The sequence below is a fragment of the Aristolochia californica genome, unplaced genomic scaffold (genome assembly GCF_029961685.1).
Source record: "Aristolochia californica isolate CCGP_79_NKW_82.1479 unplaced genomic scaffold, dmAriCali1.0.hap1 SCAF_5, whole genome shotgun sequence".
NCBI lineage: Eukaryota > Viridiplantae > Streptophyta > Magnoliopsida > Piperales > Aristolochiaceae > Aristolochia > Aristolochia californica.
In genome coordinates this window covers 3,146,067-3,170,178 of record NW_027182214.1, presented here as the reverse complement: position 1 = coordinate 3,170,178, position 24,112 = coordinate 3,146,067, and the positions used below count along the sequence as shown (strand labels likewise).

General features: G+C 38.2%; 2 protein-coding genes across 5 annotated transcripts; both read right to left on the bottom strand.

Annotated features, from left to right (window-relative positions):
• Positions 1–1,908: 1,908 nt before the first annotated feature.
• Positions 1,909–8,516, bottom strand: LOC137965661 (uncharacterized). Its single transcript, XM_068811956.1, has 9 exons — positions 8,319–8,516; positions 6,744–6,959; positions 5,970–6,645; positions 4,304–4,368; positions 4,110–4,168; positions 3,761–3,864; positions 3,048–3,120; positions 2,782–2,962; positions 1,909–2,385 (listed from the first exon to the last, which is right to left on the bottom strand). The coding sequence occupies exons 2-9, from the start codon at positions 6,934–6,936 to the stop codon at positions 2,300–2,302; spliced, it is 1,437 nt and encodes a 478-aa protein (XP_068668057.1). The 5' UTR covers positions 6,937–6,959; positions 8,319–8,516; the 3' UTR covers positions 1,909–2,299.
• Positions 8,517–12,273: 3,757 nt separating this feature from the next.
• Positions 12,274–23,978, bottom strand: LOC137965662 (SNF1-related protein kinase regulatory subunit beta-2-like). 4 transcript variants are annotated; one of them, XM_068811957.1, is made up of 6 exons: positions 23,808–23,978; positions 23,012–23,725; positions 15,972–16,061; positions 14,827–14,939; positions 14,104–14,266; positions 12,274–12,902 (listed from the first exon to the last, which is right to left on the bottom strand). In XM_068811957.1, exons 2-6 carry the CDS (start codon positions 23,198–23,200, stop codon positions 12,579–12,581), a joined length of 879 nt encoding a protein of 292 aa, XP_068668058.1. In that variant the 5' UTR covers positions 23,201–23,725; positions 23,808–23,978; the 3' UTR covers positions 12,274–12,578. The 4 variants fall into 4 exon arrangements, with proteins under 4 accessions (XP_068668058.1, XP_068668061.1, XP_068668060.1 ...); XM_068811960.1 differs by having other exon boundaries at positions 23,012–23,186; XM_068811959.1 differs by lacking the exon at positions 15,972–16,061.
• Between the last annotated feature and the right edge of the window lie 134 nt (positions 23,979–24,112).

Here is a 24,112-nt window from a genome sequence, read left to right as displayed (position 1 = left end):
CCAACCATGAAATCACTCAAAAAATTTAATGGCTAGTTTTTAAATTTGGCTTCAACAATCTCCCTACAAAATCAAGCATGTAACAATTAAAATAGTCAAAGCATACGAGTACATAGTGGTTGTGATAGTGATTCATAACCAAATCTTGAATTACTAGTCCAATCTCAAAGTGTTTACACTTTTTAATTCACTATGTTCAAACATCTACAATAATTGACCACAAAATATCTAAATTACAACACCTACTCAGATAGAGACTGAACATCAATAGAGATTTTCAATTACTAATCAATTTATCCAAAAATAATTAATTAGTTTACAAATTGCAAGGACCAGTTGCTTTACAATTATAGCACAAAGTCTCTTAATTATCAATACTTAAAATACAAAAACATCCAATCCAATGTGATTCCACCACAACAATAACAGTTCAAAATGATTTGTGTACCAGTACAATCAGCTTTAAAACTCAATAATTAGAGTTCTGAAAAAGTTGTAGAAAAGCCTCAATTGAGACTCTAATTTAAAAATCACAGCCAAAACTTAAGCTAAACTCAAACTAAATGATTTCAAAGTATTAGGAAATTAAGTTCAGCCCGAAATGACTAAGCACATCCAATAACTGCAAAATAAAAGAGTAGTGTATTTAGCTATTATGAAACCTCATACAAAATCACAGATTATTTGAAAGGCTTGGAAGTGCTTGAAATTTCTTTAATTCAATTGTAGCAATGATTGGTAAACAATGGAGGGTGTAAAATCAATTAAATACAACTCAATTGGATGGTAAAAAGAAATCTGTTAGACATCACCAAGTGAAATCAAAGACCTAACTTCTCCATAAGCCTAAGTTTGGTTGCTTGTCTATTTCCACGAAATCAAGTTATAACCATGGCAGACTTTGGTGCACAGACTCGTTTCTGCTACATTTTCTGAAGCTGTATAGACAAATTCTGGATTCAGACAGTTACTTTTAATGGTATTGAGATATCAAAAGCCCATTATGAAGAATTCTATTTTATTGGGATGAACTGGAGTAAGCACTATTCGTGGAGAATTAAGTAATACACTGGGGTTTACCATGAATAGGACCTTCATAAACTCAGAGTCACACTACCATCAGTTATTGCTAATTATTACATAAAAAACAAAAAAAAAAGGACACTGACAGAATAGTGAAAAGATTTCTGGGCAATGATGTCAGACTCACCTGAGTAACCCTACATTAAAGAGATATACCCGATTCTACTTATAATTATTAAATAGTTCTTGCATCAAACAGCTGAACCAAGCACTAAATGTAGTAACAAGTTCACATTAATGACAAGTAATACCATTCTCTGGAAAATCATTACTTTCTTCTAGCATAACTAGGGGAAACTAGTAACTCAGAACAACTGGAGTATAACAAGTAATTTTGCGATACTCTTAAAAATGTAAATATATTATTAAATCATAGAGACAGTTTTAGCATAGAAGTAGTTGAAAAATAATATGTATACATCCTCCATACACAAGTTTCATTAACAATGGCACAATCTAAATCTTTTAAACACTAAAATAAGAACACAAGCCCGAAGAGCTTCCCTTACTCATTTGAAGATTCATCGTCTACCAAAGCAATTTAACTACCACAAACCAATCTATTATATAAGCGCACACAAAAAAAAAAGATTAAAAAAACACCTTTTTTGGTATAGGAGAAGTAACAAGATTATTCACAGTTACGCAGGCAAGACTAATTTCTCCACAGTAGAGTCAATACATCTCAAAGTTCAAACACGTAAACAGTAAAAAGTAATGATTGGAACATAATCTCAAAAAACACATCATGACTGGAACAAGTAATTTTTGTTGTATCACCTGGTAAGAAGCTTTTCACATAAACAACATGTAGAAGTTCCAAAATCATAAAAATAAAGGCTTGCAAATATATTAAAATGCATGTTACAACCATCCCTCTCATTCAAAGAATTCTAATACAATACAGCAGATTGATTTCACCTGAATCCTGCAGAGAGTAAGAAATTGGTTTCATGCCTTCTTTTGAGTAGATAACCTAAGTTAAAGGAGGGGTAATTGAGTAACATTGTCAGCTCTTCCAATGTTCCACATGTACCAGTTTGTGTAGCTTCAGAGCACAAAGGCTTTAAGAACTCGAGCCGCCATGCTGAAATGGGTGTCAAGAAGCGTACTCTGAAAAATTTATCTACCAATGTTCGTTCCCATGGCAGCTCAGAAGAATGGCCACCTCTGATGTGGCAAGGTATTTCCATACAGGTTCTCACTTCAATGACTATCACATATCAGAGACAGACCAGAGATAGGATTCTCTCTCTGTTGCACGCTTCTCATTTTGTCTTTTAAACATTTCTTTCTCATATCCTGCAAGACAAGGCAAACCACACCAGTCAGCAGTACTTTTAGATTCTAAAAGAGCACATGGAACTTCTAATGCTTGCAATTAATTAGACAATCTATGCAATTGATTTTATTAAAGAGAAATCTCATAATGATGCAGACTCCAAAACATGTAGTTATCATTATCCAGTCAAGTAGAGTTGGTTAGCAGTTCAATCGATTGGATGAAACCACTCAATTCCATGTTCAAGGTAGCATATTTCTTGGATTATCAAAATTAACTGCATGATAACAATGACCAAGGAGTATAAATTGAAAAATCCCAGCTCCAAACCTTTCACCATCTTAGGTGCATTTCCAAAAAAGTAATGAAAGCCAATGCTCCCTAAATTAAAAGAGCTTCAAAAGAAAATAACACACCAGTGCTACGATCAACGCCATCCCAATGTCGTCCTGGTCTTATACCATATCGATTAGCAGGTGGATCTATTCCTCTTTTAATCCAGCTATGACTGGGTATGGACTGGGGAATAACAAAACCAGATTCCTTCATTTTCTCATCATCACCTAAATCTTCCATAATGAGCTCAGGATTCTTCTTCTGCAAAAAGAAAAGTAAATGCAAATTAGAGAATGATTATCATGCCAGTTTCACTTGGATAGAAGTTACCAGTTCAGTGCACCACCTTAATTAAATGCGCCATGGGGTCACCCCATCTAATTCTCTCCTTCAACATATTATCAAGCTCAGGGTCATCTCTGGAAACAAAAGAATTTCTTTTTATCATACATATACATGGAAGAACGCCAACTAAAGAAACCACAATCACCACAAGTGTCTAAGATCCCCTAAAATTTTTGAAAAACCATGCCTAAGGTACCCTAGAGACTTTGAAAAAAATCCATGCACAGAACATTTTACTAGTATGAGAAAGAAGCAAAAGGAGGCAACTGTATATCCAATCACACCATTTATTCTTGAAGCCCATCGATGCCATGAAATGGTCAAGAGAAGTCTAGCTGCCATGTACAAAAGCTCCAGCTTGACATGAAAAGGGCCAAGTTGAGGTTCATGCCGAGCTTGACAATCCCTGGCTTTAGATATCTATGAAAAGAACAAAATGTCTCCATAGGCCATGAGAGCCACCACCACCTCAGATGATGAAAAAGAAAAAACTTTTTCCAAAACATTGAAAATGACAAATAGATAACAGTATAACCCTTGTGCCAATTAACTCTTAGTCACATGGCACTACCTCTTGATAACATGGTCACAGGATACTTCTTTATTTCAATTAATGGTTGTATTTTTTTAAGCAAATGAGATGTAAATAGTTGGATGAACAATTTAGTGACTCAAAATGATGGTAATCAAATTGGTTTTTAAAAGGCCAGTGACCTGGTTCTTGCAAAAGGCCTTTCCTTCTCTTCTTCCAACTCAAGTTTCTTAGCTTCAGCTTCCCGCTTCTGAGCTAAGCCTTCACCCCATTCCAATTTCTTCTCCTGATAGAAGTATCATGGGAGTCTAGGTCAACAAACAATATGATTATGAAGCTGCAACTATTTTTATCAAAAAAAAATTCAGTAGTCCAATACTTTTGAAGCGATTATAACTGAAAGACAACAATTTTGTAAAATAAAATATGTTGGTACAACAGGAATGCAGATTGCTGAAATATGCTGCATGCAACAGAAATGCCAGCTGACCGGCATCTTTGCAACAAATATGACAGAACATGCCAAAATACCTTGGGTTTTTCTTCACCCTGCTGTAATTTCAGGTACTCATCCTTCGCTATGCGTTTTCCTGCACAGAAAAGTGTTATAACTTTATGAAGTTTAGTGGTACCTAATATATAGAAGAATTCATTTTTTACAAAAGAAAGAAGTATACAAGAATTATGAAGGGAACTTCAAAGAAGAAAGTCAAAACTAACTTGACCTTGTTTATCTCGATAAACAGGTTCAGCGCCTCTTCCACTTACAGATGGATCCATCTCTGAAAACCTACAACAATAATAAGAATAAGCAAGAAATTTTGTATCTAAGTTTCAAAAGTTCTTATTGGATCTTCAAAAAAAAAAAAAAAGAAGGTGCACTAAGTGGTCAAAAGCTCTAAACAGTTCCACAATATTTATAGCTAACAGGTAATGGCTATTCCATTACACACCAATTGGGCAAAGTTTTCAAGAAACATGTATAGACACACAAATATGAAACATATAACAAAGAAAAGGGACCACATATTATATAAAAATACACATATAGATAAACTGCACAATAACAGATGAAGTTTACAAAGAAAGAAACATATCAGAGGCAGGAGAGCACAGAAGCAGAAGGCATCATACCCCTAGGAGATGAAAATACATCAAACACTAGAAATTAAAAAGTTCACAGCAGCAGGGAATTGACAAGTAAAATCTGCTAATAACAGAACCAATCAACAGGACAAGAACTGGAAATGTCATGGGTTTCTTCAAAATTCAGCCATAATCTCCGAGACAAGTTGGCCTTATCTTTGCACCAACCATTTACTATTTTTCTGCTCATTTTGATTACTAAGGGACCAGAGTAGCGATGTTCTTACCCACCCCCCACCCCTAGTGCCGTTGATCTGTCCCTCCTAATCTGACAACAAAACATCCAAAAAGCTGTTCCTCCTCTAAGCAAATTACTGAACATCTAGAAAGCCGAATACATAACCCCTTTCATTCTCAGACTCCATCCTCCGATCCAACTGCAATCATCAACACAAAAAACCCAGTAGTGCTGCTTGCTGAAGAAAGTAATATATCCAGCAGCAGCGATGATGCATGCTCCCAGTCTCCTTACCAAGGTGTTGACCACCTGGAAGTGATTATTAATAAAAAATATTGAACTTTGAGACTAGCATGGGTCTCACTGCCGCACATGAAATTCAAAAGTGAAGTTCCTGACTTCTCCAGAACATCAATGTTTAAAAACCAAAACACTCATCAATGAGGATAACTAGGAATACAAGAGGCATGGGGGATTCTAACAAGTGGTTAAGGATCGGCAATCTGCTAGCAAATCAGAGATCAAACATAGTTACTCATAGGAAACAAAAATTGCTACCCATACTTTGGTGAAAGATCTATGGAACATCAGAAGCATTGGCTGGGTACTCTAGGTGCAATTGGCACAGGCAGCTGGATACTCATTTTATGGGGTGACAACTCGACATCAAGCTTCAGACCCTGTTTCACCCAAAACTATTGGAGTATGCAAGGATAGGGAGCTTGATTGAGGGATGTGGAATTTTGATTGAGGGAAGGGAAAAAGAATCAACTGTAATCACTGAACAATCGGTGGACCAACCACCGTCATGAATTTCGGTTAGGAAATGACATAGAGAAGAAACTGTTGGAGGTTTGAATTTAACCTATTGCAATTTTATCTTCCCTTTGGTTGCACATGTGATCTCCTTGGACCTTTTTTCTCTGCTTAATGTAACTCTTCAGAAAAAATAAAAAATAAAAGCTCTAACAGGGAAAACAATTTTAAAGAAAACAGTAAATTAACTATATGCTATAAGTCCTCAAGTCCTCATAGAAATAAAAGTTCGGCCAAGTTAGGAGAGTTACCTCAGCAACTCTTCTTTCTTCCGCTTGTTAATTTCCTCTTTTATATCCTTAGCACTAAGCAAACCAGACCGCCTTCCCTCTTTTGCAGAAGAGAAATCCTTCCTGCTCTTCCTTGGGGGAGAAAGATCTTCAGAAGAAAAAACATGTGCACCCCGACGAGGCGGGGAGAGATCTGCAGCATTTGCCTGAGAATGTTGTCGTGATGGGGACAAACAACGATCATGAACATTAGACATAGAGTGCCTAGATTCATGCTCTGGTGGTGTATCAGCCCTTCTCTGTCGCCGTCGTGGAGGAGACAGATCAGAATTTAAATGGTCCATTTGTCTTTCTTCGGGTGAAAATTCTAAATCAGGCCTGACAGATTTGACCTGTTCTATGTCATGTACTGGTGATGGAGTATCAGCCCGTCTCTGGCGGCAGCGTGGTGGAGACAAATCAGGAATTTCATTTGAGAGGTTTGATTCTGACAATTGTGAGTGGGAGTGGCCTTTTTTAGGTGAAGGTAAATTAAGCACTTCATTACTGCTACTTTGATGCTTTGATGTATCAGATATTGAAACCCAGCCACTTCCATCATCAGATACAACAAGATAAGGGCGTTTTAAGCTGATTTCTTCTAATCTCTTCATTCTCTTGACTTCAATATCCTCATCAATTTGGGGTTTCGCTTCATCTAACAGAAAGCAGAAAATGTTTAAGCCAAAACATAAAAAACTAAATTAAAAAAAAACACAAGGAGGCTTAAATACATGTCAGAGAGCTTTCGTTTACCAGCTGACTCACTACCATCTTCATCATCAAGCTTCACTGGTTTCTGCCAAACAGGATCTTCATCAATAATGCGCACGCCAAGAGTATCAGGTTTCATTTTCTTCTTCTTTTTCTTTTTTTTCTTTGGTTCTTCAGCATTACTTTCATATCGTTTGAGGTATTCTTTGAGGGAAACAGATTTTGACTCTGACATAGACCCACACCAGAGGTAAAAACCTGAGAAGCACATGCAGCCAAAAATCATTAGTTCCATGTCCACACACTAAAACAAAGATGAGCACAAAATAGGCTCTGGTGTTAAATCCCCTTCTATTATTTAATTGTTTTGCCAAGAGAAAGAGGAATACTACTAAGCGAAAATATAATAGCAGAGCACGGACTGGTGTCTCGTAGGTTATCATGTTGTTGGACACTCTTATCTGTTGAATCTAGAGTTTTTTTTTCTTCCTTCTTATATTTTACTTCATATAATTTTGGCTTTTTTTTCTTCTTTTCTTAACAATTTTCTCATTTATTTTCAGAAAAAAAAGAAGTACCAATGAGACTACTTCTATAGACATTGGAAGGTTGGCTTCAAGCCAAGAAACTCACTTAGAATTACCACGGAGCCGACTTCTATTGATATTGGAAGGGTGACTTCAAGCAAAGAAAATCATTTAGAACTACCACTGAGCTTACTTCTATAGATATCAAAAGGTGACTTCAAGCCCAGCAACTCTTACAAGTACGTATGTTACTAATAGCCTTCTCTGCAATGGGTTTGACATATCAGAGCCATAATAATATCAGGTGGTATATGTTAAATTTTCAATGCTTTGATATCAAAATAAATTAACATGTATGAAGCAATGAAGTGTAACAAGTTATGAAACATAAAAGTCAACACTGTTTTATTAAAATGTATACGAATTTAGTTTTTTTTCAATAACCAAATAGGAGGTCATTGTCAATTGGACTCTGCAGGTTTCTTTCTCCTCTACAGTGGGAAAAAAATGAAGAGTAATATAAAGGCTTCGCCAGCCACTCTTGAAGAAGTCAAATACTTGTAGGAGAAACACTGTTTGTCAATTAGGAGTAAACCAGAACAAAATCCAGAAGAGCACAAACTTAGACTCTCTCTAATAAAGCTAAGTAATAAACTAAAATCAGCAAACACGATTTCAGAAAACCATGTTCACGGTAGCCTAGACTCGAATCAGTAATATTTAAAAGTTCGCTTCCACTGTAATAAACACGTAAATCAACTGGACTACCAATAACATCAAGGATAAAAAGAACCTCACTAGCAATCAGTCAAAATATAAACATCAACCTAAAACTACAAGAAACAACCATTCAATTAAGTACGCATAGAAGTAGGTCACAGAGTATAACCAATGAAGCGGATGCGAATACATAAATAGGCCACGCGCATTTTTCTGGTACAACAATATCTTCTCTAAGAAAAACTAGATGAAAGCAAGCAATTGGAATCCACTGGGGCGGTTTGGGTTCTAGAAATGGTTTTTTATTTCTCTGGTCAGTGGGGGAGAAACGCGAATGTGCGAGAGAGAGAGAGAGAGAGAGAGAGAGTACCTGTTACCGATGAAGGTACGCACGACGGCCCGGGGGCGAGACTCGGCGCGCAGGGAGAAGATCAGAATCGAGGGATACACCTCGTAAGAAACTGTGAGGCTTCTCGAGCAGAGAGAGAAAATCGGTCAGTGTTAGGTTTTCCAGTTTCTCCAGAGAAACAGAGAAAAAATATCCACGGAGGAAAATATTTGATTTAAAACTCGTCCTACATTGGAACGGAGGCAGAGATATTACCATTTTGAGCTTGAGTTGTCAAATATGAAATATAGGGTGAACAAGACAAACGGCCCAATGCATTCCAACAAGCGAAAATAGCTCTGGGTTTTAGATTTTGATGATAATAAATATTAAAAAATAATCCCAATTGGATTAGTGACTATAAAGATCTAAAATTCATTAGCTAAGAAAAAAAACTTATTAAGTTGATTAATCATTTTGGGATGGACCTTTGGACCCAACTTTACATGGTATATGTAGAAGAGCAGCCAAACAAATAAGGTATAGATGGGGTGGTTATGATAAACACCATAGAAGGCGAAATGCTTATTGAGATCAAACAATCCCTTCGCCATTAATGTCGGAAACAACAACAAGAAAAAAAAATGATGATTTTAGAGAATATATGAAACAATTGACTTTGGAATTTATGAACTTGGAACTGATATCAACATTCAAAGTCGCAGAAGGATTAATGATGCATAAAGAATAATGGGTCCCCCATTTATTTGTCCCCTCCCTGCTACCCTTTCAAGGCTCTACCGATTTAGTTTTTAATTTTGGGTTCTTGTCTGCACTACTTATGCAATCTTTTATATGGCTATGGATAAGAAAGCGGGCACTTTGGCAACTTTCTTGTGCTTTCTCTGTTGGGTGAGTAGCAATTTGATTGCAAGTCGCTTTGGGTTTTCTCTTGCATGAATGGTCTACTATAACAACAACAACAAGTACAATATAAGTCTTAGTTATCAATTGGTTTTTCCTTAGTATTTATGACTCAAAGACTTCTATTCTTATAGTCGCACTACTAGTTACAAGTATGTCTACTCTGCTTATGCATCCTTCATCTACTTGGATTCATGACTTAGGGATTATGACCCACATGTTAAGTATGTCATCTTTATTTCTAAATTAAAAGAGTCTTCTACCATTAAGCATGTCACATTAGTTGATGGATCCATATCTCTAGTTCAAGGAATGGGTACTTTAGTTCCATCTTTTTTCTTACCACCTTAGTCTATATTATTTGTTCCAAAGTTTCCTCTAAATCTATTGTCTATTGGTCAACTCACAAAGTCTAAGATTTTGCAACAAGGAGGACGATTGGTTCCACATGTGAGAGAGGTGAAATGTACTATTTGGTGAGTTACTCACAACATTCATTACAAGTGTTGCATTCTACAGTCTCATATTTACAATGACATCAACAGTTAAGACATCCTTCACCTGTGAAGTTGGTCTAGCTTTTTCTAGCATTTCATTTTAGTGTGGGTCATGTCGGCTAGGTAAGCATCACTAGACACCTTTTCCGTTAAGTCAATCCAAAAGACATTACTTATTTGACATTGTTTATTTCGATGTTTGGGGTATTTGTCCTATATATAGTACTTTTAGTTATAAGTTCTTCCTTTCATTTATTGATGACCTTAATAGATATACTTTGGTGTATCTCCTAAGAAAAAATTTGAAGTATGTGATATGTTTCAACTTTTTTATAATAAAATAAAAAATCAGTTTGATGCCTCTCTTCATGTACTTTAAACTAACAATGGTTTGGAATTTATGAATAAAAACTAACAATCTAAGGAATTCATGTAGTTCTTATTGCTTGATTCCTCACCAATAGGATGCATTCCTCAGTTCTTGGAGGAAAAATTCCTTAGATGTGTTGATGACATCACATTTTGTTTTCATTGTTTCCTCGAGTGTTTGGATGTATTTGTTATGCACATGTTTTTGGCAATTCCAAGGATAAATTGTATCCTCGAGTGTCAAATATATTTTCTTGGGATATTCTCGAACTCAAAAGGATACAAATACTTGGGATATTCTCGAACTCAAAAGGATACAAATACTTTTACCCTTATACTAAGAAGATATTTGTGTTCATAGATATGACATTGTTTTAGAATACTTCATTTTTTCCTCACCTATCACAAATGCTTCTCAATCTCCTTAAGATTGTTGTCCCTAGTTTTTACAGAGAATGTTCATGTAAGTAAGCGGGAGAATTCTTGTAATTATCTCTTGGTTAAGGTGGTTAAAAGAAAAGGGTGTCGTGTATGACCCAATGACAGTTTCTGAAACTCTCTTCTATCATTCTCTCTCTTCCATCCAGTCTTCAGATTTCAGACACTGCTCTCAGAACCATCTTACGACATTCTCATTTTTGTCAGCTCTTCAAAGATATGCATAGAAGAAGCTGGAAGACCCAGTATCAAGTCAATACCATTTTTCTCATTCCTGTGAAGAAGGAAGACTACTACTTCCCTTCCTGGTAAAGCTCCTGGCCAGGTTTGCACTCGCCGCCCCCATCCAAAATCAACAGTATCAAACGACTATGTAGTCCATGTAGTGAGCACTAGAGTAGTAGTTAGTGACGGCCGTGCTCGTTTTTCTTCAATGTAGTCAATGGCTGATCTGATATGGAGTAGCAGGTTTTCCGAGTCAAAATAGAATGCTCTGTACTCAACAGGCTGATCTTTGTAGAGGCTCTTAATGTTTGATATGTCATCAATCCCTTGAAATTCAAGGTGGGGGAATTCTATCTTGGAAGTTTCTCTTGATTTCAGCATTGATCTGTCAATAATGGCTTGGTGGACAAAGATAAGCCTCTAGCAGTTCCAGTTTCAGCCCTAGAGTTCAGAAACTCAGATGCTGCTATTCCATCAGCCATGCAATGATTCATTGCCATTCCAAGAGCAAACCATCTACATTTGAACCTTCTCACCTGAACAAAAGACTTGTTTTTAGAAACAGGTTTGGGATTTACTGAAATAGAGCCGCTGAATAAGGAAGCTTTTGATGTTTCAGAGACTTATTTTTTCCTTCAACAGAAACGTTCATGAGAATTTTTTTTTATCGTTATATAATCAAAACGAAGATCAGAAAAAAAGATGAAGCTAATCTACCCTCAGCAAGGTGAAGGGGAGATTAAACTTCACCTGCTAGCATTAATAAGGAAGTTGGTTGAAGGGATATTTTCCTGAGGAGGTGGGCATGTTAGGAGTAAATCCTCATCAAGTTGCAGGTTTATGAATCGCATGTTGGGTGTTCTTCAATGCAAGTATTTTCACTCTGAACGCTTATTACCAAAATTTATGTCAATGAAAACTGATCTCTAGCATTGACATTCTAATGCATCTTTTACTCTGTTCTGCTTCTTAGGAGTGATGAAGACCATTAATGGAAGTTATCCTTTCATTGATTCCATATTTACAACACGCAATTAGCCATCTTTGAGGGCTCTTAATATTATCTGAAAGGAGAAACTACAAAGTATTACATTAAATGTTGGAAAACTTAGATTGTAACTCTTTGAATGGAGCATTAATGAGATGATACAGACTAGAAAATTTTGGTCAAATGAAAACTTTTCTATGTATAATTTTCCCAGTTATTTCTTATTGAAGCAAATGCAGCCTTAATGTGAAGGATGGACCATGCACACTGGCTTATAAATTTTAAAATCCACATAACCATCAAAGGATAATCTCTATCACTTGGCCCTACCTCAAAAAAAGGGCAAATGAGACCAATGATCATCTCCGAAGTTCAAAATATATTAGGGTTGATGGTGTAATGATGGGTTTTAAACCTCTTAGCAGTTCAAGACTTCAAGAATTCTCCATAAATGTCACAGTTGTAGCTTTGTCCTATCTCAAAGAGAAAGTGAACAGAAGAACAGAAAATTCTGTCATGAAACAAAGTGGAGATTGTGAAAACTCTCATTCACAACTTTTGCTTTCTAAACATGCCAGTGTAAAAATATGCTCCAGAGCTCATTTTCTAACAAAGGAGCTCATAGAGAAAGGTAACAGAGACAATGGAGAAACAACTGCTAGCTCAAAGTAACTTGGAGAAAAACATGAATTTTTTCTATTGAAACAAAAAATATTTGTTCCAAAAGCCACTGCCCAATCTTCACCTCTAGTTCCACGTATGGATATAGTACTTAATAGTTACACCTTTCAATTTCATTCTTGTAGCAGGCCTTACTCTTTACCTCTCCTCAACATGATTCATTTCAGGAAAATGGGCAGGTTACCTCTGCAAAGACTTGTATAGAACTACTGTGACATATTTGGACAGAAACCTATGTGTTGTGCCAAGTGCAACAGTGGATTGACCACTTTTCTCTCTTTGCACATAGAGATGATTAAGCACAACATGTGGTGGTTTAGACAATGGTGTGGAACCATCCACAAATGATGGCACATTAAGCAAAGTGAAGTTTAGGTGGGATGGGACCAGAGGTGGCTCTTTAGCATAATCATCTGAACCCATGGGCAAGTTGTTGTAGCTCGACTCCGGGGACTGGGGCGGCTCAAAACCAGCAACGCTTTCCAAGTTGTCCGGAACAAAATCCTGCATAAGAGATTAAATAGATTTACAGCATGGTAGATTCATGACATACAGGCCATTAAATAGTAAAAAACAAGCTTCAATTTTACAAGAGTGTCACAAATCACCATAAAGATATTGCTTCACTAAAATTACAATAGGTAACAACCAGTATACAATAGAAGTTGTGTTCTATCGACCAATAAAAAGTGTTGAAGGGATATATAATAGCATTGATGAATAATTATCAAAATATAGGTTTGCAATTGACATAACTAAAATTTTGAGGAGGGCAAGAGTCTCCCTTCACATATTTTTTCTTTTCCCAAATCCTTGAAAACTAGATGACCATCCAAAGGGAGCAGGAGGATTTAAATAGTGAGATCCATTCAAGTCAAGTTGCCAACTAGAACTGCAGCCACAACTAGGAAAAGAGTCACAGCAAACTAAGTACAACCTCACAAAAGAAAATGAAGACAACTTGATCATCATCTAAAAACACTGAGAGATTGCAAAATATGACATAGAACACTGCAGTTCCATCTTACTGCCTAGATAACAAGTTTACAATGTTTTTGAATAAGTTGCCCAAGCACGAGTATACTGGAAATTTCATTCAGTGGAATTTTGTTTGCCCTCTCCCCTCTATACTACAATTCAGATGATTACTCACCTTCAAGATGGGAAGCTACCAGATGAGTGGATATCTCCAACTAGAACAACAATAAGTAGGTGGTTTCAATTAACATTAACTTGTCAGCCATCAATAAGGCAGTATACTTGGTATGCTGAGGTCTCTGGCTATAAGCACATTCAAGGGGAATTTGACAGATGCTAGTTTATTAAGTTCCATTATGCAGTAAATTAATCATGTATACCCACCAAATATTCTATTTGATACTACCTTCTACAATTAGTAAATAAATACATCACATTTGATGCTCCAGTAAAAGACTGGAAGGTTTGACAAGGAACCAAAGGAGTGTTGAGGCATCTTCCAACCTGATTATTTTGAACATTAGAACCAGATATCTATTATTGCTTCAATTGCTTGTCTTGTTAATCCAATTCTGGTTCCTTTTATAAAAATAAGAAATTTTATAAAGAGAAGAAGCCTCCAAGGGCCAGAGGAGTTACAAACCAGAAAAATCCAAGAAGAAACAAAAAGTGGCCCATGGAACTAAACATTATGAACAATGGAGTAAGAATGGAGATCTTTATTTACCTGTAAGTCCAATATGTTGTAGGGAATCCCAAAATCATCATGAGTCCATGGAAGGTCAGGAGCATTTCTCCATTCTCCATCAACAAGGAATCTATACTGGTAAACACCTGAAAGCAGCACTTTCATGATACTGAAATCTTTTCCTGACCTCTGCAATGGTTTTCTGCCAAAAAATGGTTCACCATGTCATGCCAGATTTTCATGGTTGTGTTTACGTAAGTCTGAGCAGCTTGCCTACCTTTATCCTATGCTTTCTTAAATTTTCTCTGTCGAAAGAAAGCATTTTTAGCATTTTTTTTTTTTTGCTAAAAGAAGAGAGATTTTTACGATAATAACTATTAGTGGGCTTTTGACTCCAAAGGTTATACACCATGATAAGATGGTTTTATAGGTCAGCGTAAGAGGCCCAAAAAAAGTAAAGAAAAAACAAATAAAGAAGACCAGATTATTTTGAGGATCTTCATTCATCACAAATACCATAAGCTCATGAGGTAGTAGAGCCTGTAATCATGAAACTTCAAACAGTTAGACTTGAAAGATCTAAAACAAATTAGGTTTATTGGTAGACTTGATTTTAATTAATGCAAAAAGAAATCATCATCATCAGCGTTATCACAACCAAGTGAATGTCCACTTCCATTTTGCTCTAGCTGTACCCTCACCTACCTCTAAATAGAACTAAACAGGCTCAACAAAGATAAATATATTGTCTGAAAATATTACGTTGTTTTCCAGTTGTCCCATGATCCTTGAACAGCAGCATGTCTTCCTCCATGAGTCCATGTAATCATGGTCGGTATCCCTTGCTCCGAGAACACGTCCTCGTAGTCATCAGTCTGTTGCATCCAAGAGTTACTTGGGATCTGTGGCTCATCAGGTCTTTGTAATGGAACCATAGGGATCTGCTGACTAAAATAATATAAGGCTACAGACTATAGAAATGATCTCATATATGACAGCAGCTGTAAAACATCTGGTATCAGGTAACACTGAAGAAAACATAAAATCAGCACTTCATTTGAACAGCAGACAAAATTACTTTTAGGATAAAAAAATGAGTTCTTGAGCATGAAAAACTTGAATGTTACTTGATGGAAGTGAATATGAAGCAATCTTGTTTTCTGTAAGAATAAGACTCAACTTAGAAAAGACAACTTAGAAAACTGTGGCACTTCTTTTGAGCGAAATTTGAAATCTACTGTAAGAAAGTAATGGCTCAAAAAATTCTGCAAACAATCAATTATGCACATTATTCTTCAAACATCATACCTTATATCAAACTTCTAGGGTGGGATAAAGAAAATCCTTTTAACGCCTAGACTTTTTGAGAGCCACAAAGAGACAATACATCACAGGACAATTGAAATAACAAAAGGACCAGTGTACTGAAAGCACATAATTGTCACATAATTAATGTGACGATGCATTGTGGTCTCACATAAGGGATAGCACAACATGTAAATCAGCCTCAGCAGCTCTTGAACAAGAAACATGGAAAAGTTAAATGGAGGCTCCAAAGATCCCAAATTCAAGAAGGAATCTAGTATTTAACAGTCGAGCACCTAAAACACATTCTCTGTTCCACACAACATGATTACCATAATGAAAACAAACAATTTTCCAGCACGAACGCCAAACTATTACTGGTCTTCCATTTCAAGGACATGTTTAACAACCCCTTTTTATTTACACATGATACTCCATTGGAAGAAATACAAGTTACTCCTGACAACTAGTACAGATATGACTCAATGGTTTTTCAGAAAATCAACTTCTTCTTTTTTTGAGAAATTGACATTTCTGTTATACAAAGTCCTAGCTTTTGGGCAGACTTGCTCTTAGCAAATAAGAAGCACATTTATGTCAACCTGAATTCCCAATCCTTTATGTCTAAGGCAAGCCAACTCTTTCATGTGTCTTAGAACCTCCAGGAGTTTGTTGTCATCCTTTATGGTTACCTGCATAATTTAATTATTTTACAAATATGCAATATTCAAGCACCTGACAAGGAAATTAAATACCTAAATGCATCTGAAGGGATAAACATGAACACTATCAAGCAAAAGCCTCACAAAACAAGGTTGCGAGGAACATCAAATGACACACAAGGCAAAAGGACCATGGGAAAAGTTTTTTTTTTACTGTTTTTACTTTAAAAAAAATTATTGACTGCATACACAATAAAAATATTTGATAATACCCAATTCAAAGTTGGGTCAACAATCAAGAGCCATGTTGGAATGGTCAATGCTCCACATCAGTCTCAATGAAATTAAAATAAAAAAACCACTTTTTGGTTCCTCTTCAAATTAGTTCAAGAATGCTTCAGTTCTATTCTTCTTTAGAATTGTAATGTGTGACAGGCTGGCCGGTCGAGCGTTGACCACTCCAGCAATGCAAATTGTTGATCCAAGTTTGAATTGGGTATTTTAACAAATACTTTCAATTTTTATATATTCACTAAATATATTTTTTTTGAAAAGGGTATTATGTCAAAAAGCTCCCAAAAAATCAAGTGCACCGTTTTTTTTTTACTTTTTTAAATGTTAAACTCCAAGCCCTAATAACACTTGAAGTCAAGACCTTAGACAAGAAGTACTCTTGAAACCGGCCTGACCCATAGAACCTGGTTTTAGATCTTTGGAGTACCCCCTAAACTATGGTTGAATTCGATGTTGGTATTACTCAATAGCAAAGGCTTGACTTTGCTCACATCAGAATCACCCCCGTCTTGGGATCCCTTCGATCATCGCTAATCCATTTGGTGATCAGTGAAGACCCCTTTACCATCAAATTGGAGGTAGAAAGGGACTCTTTCTCCAAATGAAGCTCTAAGCAGAGATCTGGTCGTGGAGGAAGATGATGAGTTCACACTCAGTCAACCCGGTGTGACCACACCTAACCAGACCTGATGGACGCTCACTCAGAAACCACTGAGACATTGTGTCACATGTCCAAGGTCAGTGAGAGCTCTTGAATCCCTCACCCCTCAAAATTCAAATTCAAACTGTGCCAGACCCCCTCAGATCAACAGCAACCTGCCCAAAGCCTGCCACCTAACCCTTCTGACCCTCTGGTCTCCTTGTTGTTCTGCTGCACTGCCATATTCCTGCTCACCAATCAAACAAGTTCCCTGATCAAATCCCACCAAACCACCAGATAAAACAAGCCACCTACCACAATTAGACAACCGTAGCTGATTCCCCCCCTTCATATCTCGACCAGCCTTTTGATCCCTCCGCACATGTTAGTAACCCCCCATACATAGCACCCATATCAGCCTTGGATTTCAGCCCACTCCCCCAAATTTACAGCAGGAAAGCCATTCCAGCCAGACCTAGCTCTCTCCTTGCACCCGCCACAACTCCTTTCCAATCCCCGCAAAAAACCCCAATGACCCCAATAACTCGGACAGTTGTGGCTCTTCCCCAAATCCAGCTACTTACTCAATTCATCCAAAGGACCTATGCCATCTCAGTCTTTTTTATCTTACTCAAGACAAACCAAAAACTGATAACATTGAAGTGATGGTGGAAACCCCAAGGAGACCTAGAGGCAGACCCAGAAGCATCAAAAAGGGAAAGAAACAATTCGGGCCAACAAAACTTCATCCAGGCACACTGAGAACAAATTTCTCATTCAAGGCCAAAGAGACAAGTTCAATGATGGCCCTTGCACCAGAATGATGGAATTTACCGAACAGATGAAAAATCAATCAGTGGAAAATGGGGGACCATCAACAGCAAAGGCTAAAGGAGTGGCAAAATGAAAATTTTCCAAATGATCCTTACGTTTTGGCATATCAGAGGAGTTAGGGGCAGCCAGAAGAGGGCTGTAAGGAGACCCTTAAAGATAACAAGGTCAACCAAACCATCTTCCAAGAAACCAAATGCCAAATGACTAAGGCACAAGCAGAACCCTAAATGGATCTCCCTAGATGACAATGGTACTGCAAAGGGTATTCTAATTGTGTGGGACATACTGGCATTTGACCTCATCGATGATCGCATTGGGAATTTTTCAAATGACCTCAAACTGTTTGACAAGAATCTTGGCTCCACGTGGTGTCTGGCAGATGTCTATACAAGCAAAAAGGCCTGAATTTTTGGAGGAAATGTTGAGTCTTCTATCTCATTGGAACCTCCCTTGGTTGGTTGTGGAGGACTTCAATGCCATTTGGTTTTGCAATGAGAAACACCCTCTAGCCAAGCAATTTTATCTACTATGCGGTATTTTTGTGATTTTGAGGAGATAACCACCTCTAGAAAAGGGTTCACTTGGACAAACATTCAGCAAACCCCGATTCTGTCCAAACTTGACTGCCTTCTGGCATGAGGCAGTTGGCTTCTTACCTTCCCTCACACTTTAGGCACCACCTTGGGAAGACTTATATCCGACCTCTGGCCTATATTGCTCAATACTTGTACCGCTTCTTGGATTCAAGCCTTTCCACTTTGAAAAAGTTTGGCTAACCTCTAAGAACTTCAACTAGGGTGGAAACTACTTGGAACAGCTTGACCATTCAGGGGCCGAAGGATGGGTCCCTTCTCTTCAGCTCAAGCTGCATAAGCTTCTGCTCAAATCCTAGCATAAGGAATCAAATGCAACCTTCATTCGCAAAAACGTAGATCTCAAATTCACCACTTAGATATCATTGTAGGCCCCTAAACAATAATGAATTTTCTATTAGAATTTCCTCTTCCAATTTCCTCCAAAACATCATTCATCGTGAACGAATCATTTGGAAGCAATGGGCAAGATATAAGTGGCTAAAGGAGAGGGACGACAATACAAGATTCTTTCATGTCGTCACCTCAGCCTGGCACAAATCGAAACGGATCAATTCCCTTCTTGTACATGGTAAATTGACTTCCAATCGATCAGAAATTACTAATGCCATCAAATTTTACAGATTTATATTCCGATCATGGCTAATCGTCCCCAAACCCCTTGGCTCCTTTCAAGGTGCCTCCCCTTAAGCCTCGCAAACTCTATTGAAATGCCTTTTACAGAGGAGGAAATTTAAGCACCCCTATTATCAATGCCACTTGAGAAGGCCCCGAGACCCCATGGTTTTAACGGGGAGTTCTCCACATGGTATGGGGCTTCCTAAAAGAGGACCTTTGAACCACGATGAATGACTTCCACGCAAATAGCATTACCTACTGAAGTATGGGTGCTTCTTTCGTCACCTTAATTCCAAAAGTTATCAATACTGAAACACCGAATGACTTAGACCTATCAGCCTCATCTCCGGGTCTTACAAGATTATTTCCAAAGTCCTTGCCACTCGCTTGGATGGAGCACTTCATAGTCCCGTTAGCCCTCACCAAATTTCATTTATAAGAGAAAAGAGCATCCTTGATTCGGCAATGAAAGTTCACAAAATCACTGACACTTTTTGAAGACGCTTGGAGCCTAAGCTGATAGTTACAATTGATTTTGAGAAGGCTTTTGATAGTGTTTGTTGGTAGCACTTGGAGAATATGATGGGGCTTATGGGTTTTGGATCAAAATGGTGCAGCTGGATCTGGAGTTGTATTTCCTCTGACAGTTATTTTGCTCTCATCAATGGGAGTTCTCATGGATATTTCAAGGGGACAAGAGGCATTTTCCAAGGTGATCCTATCTCCCCTTACCTCTTCAATATTGTCAACGAAAGTCTAGCCAGCCTCATCTTCAAAGCAATGGAACTTGGTTGGCTGCAAGCTACTTCTCCCACCCCTGCCTTTGATGTGCGTCTCACCCAGTTTACTGATGACACAATACTATTTATCAAGGATTCTCCTCATCAGGTTCTCAATCTTAAGGCTGTCCTTGCCATTTTTTAGATGATCTTTGGCCAAAAAGTCAACAGGAGTAAGTCAACCATCTACAGTTTCAGCACTGACCAGAAGGAGATTGATGCCATGGCCTTGGCACTGGGCTGCTTAGCCAGATCTCTTCCAGCTGCATATCAAGGCCTCCCCCTCTTCTTGGCCAGACCAGATAAAATCCTTTGGAATCCTGTGCTAGAGCGTATGGAGCGACATCTTTCATCTTGGAAGGAGCATCTTCTTTCCAAACCTGGTCAGTTCATTCTTATTAAACCAGCCCTAAATGGAATACCTTCTTACTTTCTCTCCTTCCTCCACTTCTCCATGAGTGTCCAGAGGATGGAGAAGCTGATGCAAATTTTCCTTTCGCATGGGGCTGATTCCGACTTTGTGCATCATCTTATCAAATGGGAAGATATTATGAAGCACAAGAAAGATGGTGGCCTTGGCATCAGACCTATAAAGTATGTAAATCAAGCCCCGCTAGCTAAATGGTGTTGGAAAATCAATGGTGGCAGAGATGTTGTCTGGATTCCTATAAGTTCTTCGCAAAGCTAGATCTGGCATGAGTAATTGGTGGTTTGATGGGAACACCTGGTGTTTATCCCCCATTTGGATAACAATCTCCAAACGTTTTCCTTTGATCCAAGGTGCTTGGAAATTTCAAGTTGGTAAAGGTGATAAGGTGAGGTTCTAGTATGACCCCTGGCTTAGCTTGCAGCCTCAAAAGGATTTCTTTCCCAGAATTTACTGGCTCACCTGCACCCTGACCACCTTGTGGTTGACACTTTTGCTGCCACTCCTAGCAACCATCCCTCCTGGGATTTGGGGTTATGCCAAGCTCTCACTGATTAGGAGGCTGAGGATGCTCATGTGGCTTCTAAATGGCTTATACATCCCAAGACATCTTGATGATCTGACCATCTGGACTCCTGATCCTGGGGGTGTCTTCTCTGTTTCTAGCTGCTTCAAGTTACCGATTGGCAACCCCCACAAATTGTGCCCCAGTTGCTTAGACCCTTCCTGCTCCTCACAAAATCAAAAATTTCATTTGGAGTTTTCTGCACGGGAAGATCCTCACCTTGATAACTTGAGGAAAAGGGGTAAATCTCTTCCCAACATCAAGTGTCGGCTCTAAGGCTGCAAAGATGATTCCATTAATCATGTTCTTGTTCACTGCCCGTTTGCTTGGCGAGTATGGCCTTTCTTCCCCAACCTCTTTAGCATTAATTTATGCATGCTGAAGACTTGCGTTGCCTATGCTCCTGGGATGATTTGGCTAGAAATGAAGCGGTGGCACTTCCATGGCAGCAGGTCATCCCCCAGCTCAGTTGCTTACCACGCCCTCAATAACATAATTGCATGGCTGATCACCTTGAAGACTTTCCAACACATTGAAGCAGGTCTCATTAGGGAGAAATGGGTCTTGATTGCCTCCCTCACCAAGCCTAAGCATACTCAGATTCAGCAATGGCTGCCCCCTCCCTCCCCGCCCCCCCAACACACACACACACACACCACCTTGGCAGCATCAAATTAAATTCCGATGGCAGCGCTTTGGGTAATCCTAGCCCTGCTGGTTTTGGTGGAATCTTTCACTCCAGCTCGGGTGAGGTTCTCCTTTCGTACGCCAGACCCCTCAGTGTGGCTGACGCCATAACGGCTGAATTGACTGCCTTAGTCCAAGGCCTTAGAATCTTCAGCACTCGTTTCCAAGGCAATCTCTTGTGGAAGGGGATTCCCAACTCACTATCAATTGGTGCAAGACAAGACTTCTCCACCTTGGCAGATCCGTCATCAGTTCTTTGAGGCAATGGGCCTAGCCTCTAATGTAATTTCTTCGACTCATGTTTTGAGATCAGCCAATAGCATGGCTGATTCACTTGCTAGGGAGAGAGGGACCCTACAGCCCCTCATTGTCAGGGACGCTCCCCCCAGGCCTTGTAATCTTGTTTTTGGCTTCTTGCCTCACTAAAACACCCCTTTTTCTAAAAAAAAAAAAAAGTGAGATACTCGAAGAATTTCCCTACACTACTTTAGCCTATGAATCAGAAATAAGGCTCTCCTCTCTGTGACATGTGAAGCCACTGCATGATTGAGGCCTGGAGAAGTCAATTTTCTTTGGAGTTGGAACCTCAACCACAAGTGCATTTTTTATCTAAAAACAAAAGTTCCAGAATCACCTTCCACCTTGAAGGGATAATTACCATTAAGGGCAAGGAGGGTGTGTGTATGTATAATCAACATTCAAAAAAAAAAAAAATCAGCAAGGACCGCAAAGCATCTTCTTATGCCTCAACAAAATATATGACTCAAAGTGAACAACAGTGACCCAAGGAATATTACAGCTAAGTTCTATCTTAGTCAACTATCCCTATAACATTGCAGGGGGCAAATAGCTTGTGTCTAAGAAATCATGAATGAAATTATAGTTGTGGCATATTGACAACAATTTACAGAAGAATTTAAAGGAACCGGTCTCTTTCCATTTGATAACAATTTGGAATCAGTCTTGTCAATGAAAGTCCACAGGGATATTTTCAGTGAGACCTGCCGCTAATAAGTTGTGATAAATTACCACCAAAGTGCCTAAAGCGAGTCAATAGTAGGCAGTAAATATAGTAATGAAATCAAAGAAGCACAAAAGAAATCAAAGAAGGCCATGACACTTAAGGAAAACTGCTGAGCAGTAGATATGAAGCCAAAAGTAATGCAAATCGAACAAGAAGATCCAAGTAGCATGCGTGTTCACCATCATCACCAAACAGAGTCCAAAAACGAAAAAATGAAAAAAAAAAAAAAAAAAACGGATATGAAGAGTTTTTAACAAGCAATAATGTCCAGCCTATAAATCAGTAATAAGGAGAAACACTGCATTCAATGCAGCCAATGACCAAGAATAATACAATCCATGAAAGAATTCAAATTCAGATAAAAACAGAATTGGATTTTAGGTAGCTGAAGCAGATCCCAATTTCTTTAAAAAATCATGTATATCCAAAGAACATGCACATAAATTAATTAGATATATAGTACTTGAAATTTAAAAAATGAAAATAAAAGAAAAAGAGTGAGAGAGAGAGAGAGGAAACCTGTGGAGAGAACATCAGAGGTGATTGGGTAGCTATTGGACTGTGTGGAGGACTATGCCCCATCAGTTCCAGTCCTTTGTGTTCATGATAGGTAACCTCGTCCTCAGTTTGGCCGTGTGGGAACTGGCCCTCCTCCACTCCAAGTCCAGATGAGCTTCTCCCTTCCTCTTTCACACTAACATTACCCATTGAAACAACACTCAAAATAGCAAGAACCCAGCTAAGAAAGCCTAATCAGGCTTCAAAATCCCTCACAAGGAACAAGGTAATTATTTATGTGAAAGCAAAGATAAATACAGAACGTCACCCACGAACGAAAACAATAAACTAACTGAAATTGTCCAAAGAAGTCTTCCGATTGCAAACCACAGCAACTGAAACACCCACTGCTGATGATATAATTAGCAAATAAAAAACCCAAAGCATCAAGATAGAGAGACAAAGAGGAGCAGACTCATACTACGAAAATCAAACTAAGACCAAGTAAGCGAGACTACATCGCATGAAATAATCTGTAAAGAAAAAACAATAATAGTCATTTGCAATCAAATCTCCCAGAAGGAAACCACTTGCAGCAAAGAGTACCTATGATTTTAGAAGAATTAAGCAAAACCCAGAATCTGAAAATTGCCACTCAAAAACCTAAGATACCCATTTTCGTGAAAAGGAAAAATAAAACATTTCCCCCCTCTTTTTCTTCAATGCAACATCAACCTGACCAATGAAAACGGTTCCATAAATACCCATTTACAGTACATAGAAGCAGAAACAAAGAGAAAAAATATCCGATGAATACCAGGTGTCACAATTTTGCCGCTTCGCATCGAGGCAGAAATGAAGCTCCTCTTTTTTTCAGTTTTCTTTTGTTTATGCTTTATTAAGGCCACATATCAAAAAGTGATGATTTTATTCTCCAATGAGTTTGGAAGATCCCACGGAGGCCTAATCATGTCCTTTGAAAAGGAATGTCGACCATCTCATGACGTAGAGTTAAACTAATATATCGGCAATTTATCTTCAACTTTTCGTTAACTCCCATTTCAAGATGAGATTAAATTTCGAGAAGATGTTTCACTGAAAACTAAGACACATTCTGAACAG

Excerpts from the sequence above, each read along its gene's own strand:
- LOC137965661 (XM_068811956.1), bottom strand. The coding sequence starts at position 6,936 with ATGTCAGAGTCAAAATCTGTTTCCCTCAAAGAATACCTCAAACGATAT. Across the intron at positions 6,646-6,743 it reads AGATGGTAGTGAGTCAGCTG|ATGAAGCGAAACCCCAAATT; the intron begins GTAAACGAAAGC and ends GCTTTCTGTTAG. Across the intron at positions 4,169-4,303 it reads TGTTTATCGAGATAAACAAG|GAAAACGCATAGCGAAGGAT; the intron begins GTCAAGTTAGTT and ends TTTTCTGTGCAG.
- LOC137965662 (XM_068811957.1), bottom strand. The coding sequence starts at position 23,200 with ATGGGTAATGTTAGTGTGAAAGAGGAAGGGAGAAGCTCATCTGGACTT. Across the intron at positions 14,940-15,971 it reads ATAAAGGATTGGGAATTCAG|ACTGATGACTACGAGGACGT; the intron begins GTTGACATAAAT and ends TGGATGCAACAG. Across the intron at positions 12,903-14,103 it reads ACAACATATTGGACTTACAG|GATTTTGTTCCGGACAACTT; the intron begins GTAAATAAAGAT and ends TCTCTTATGCAG.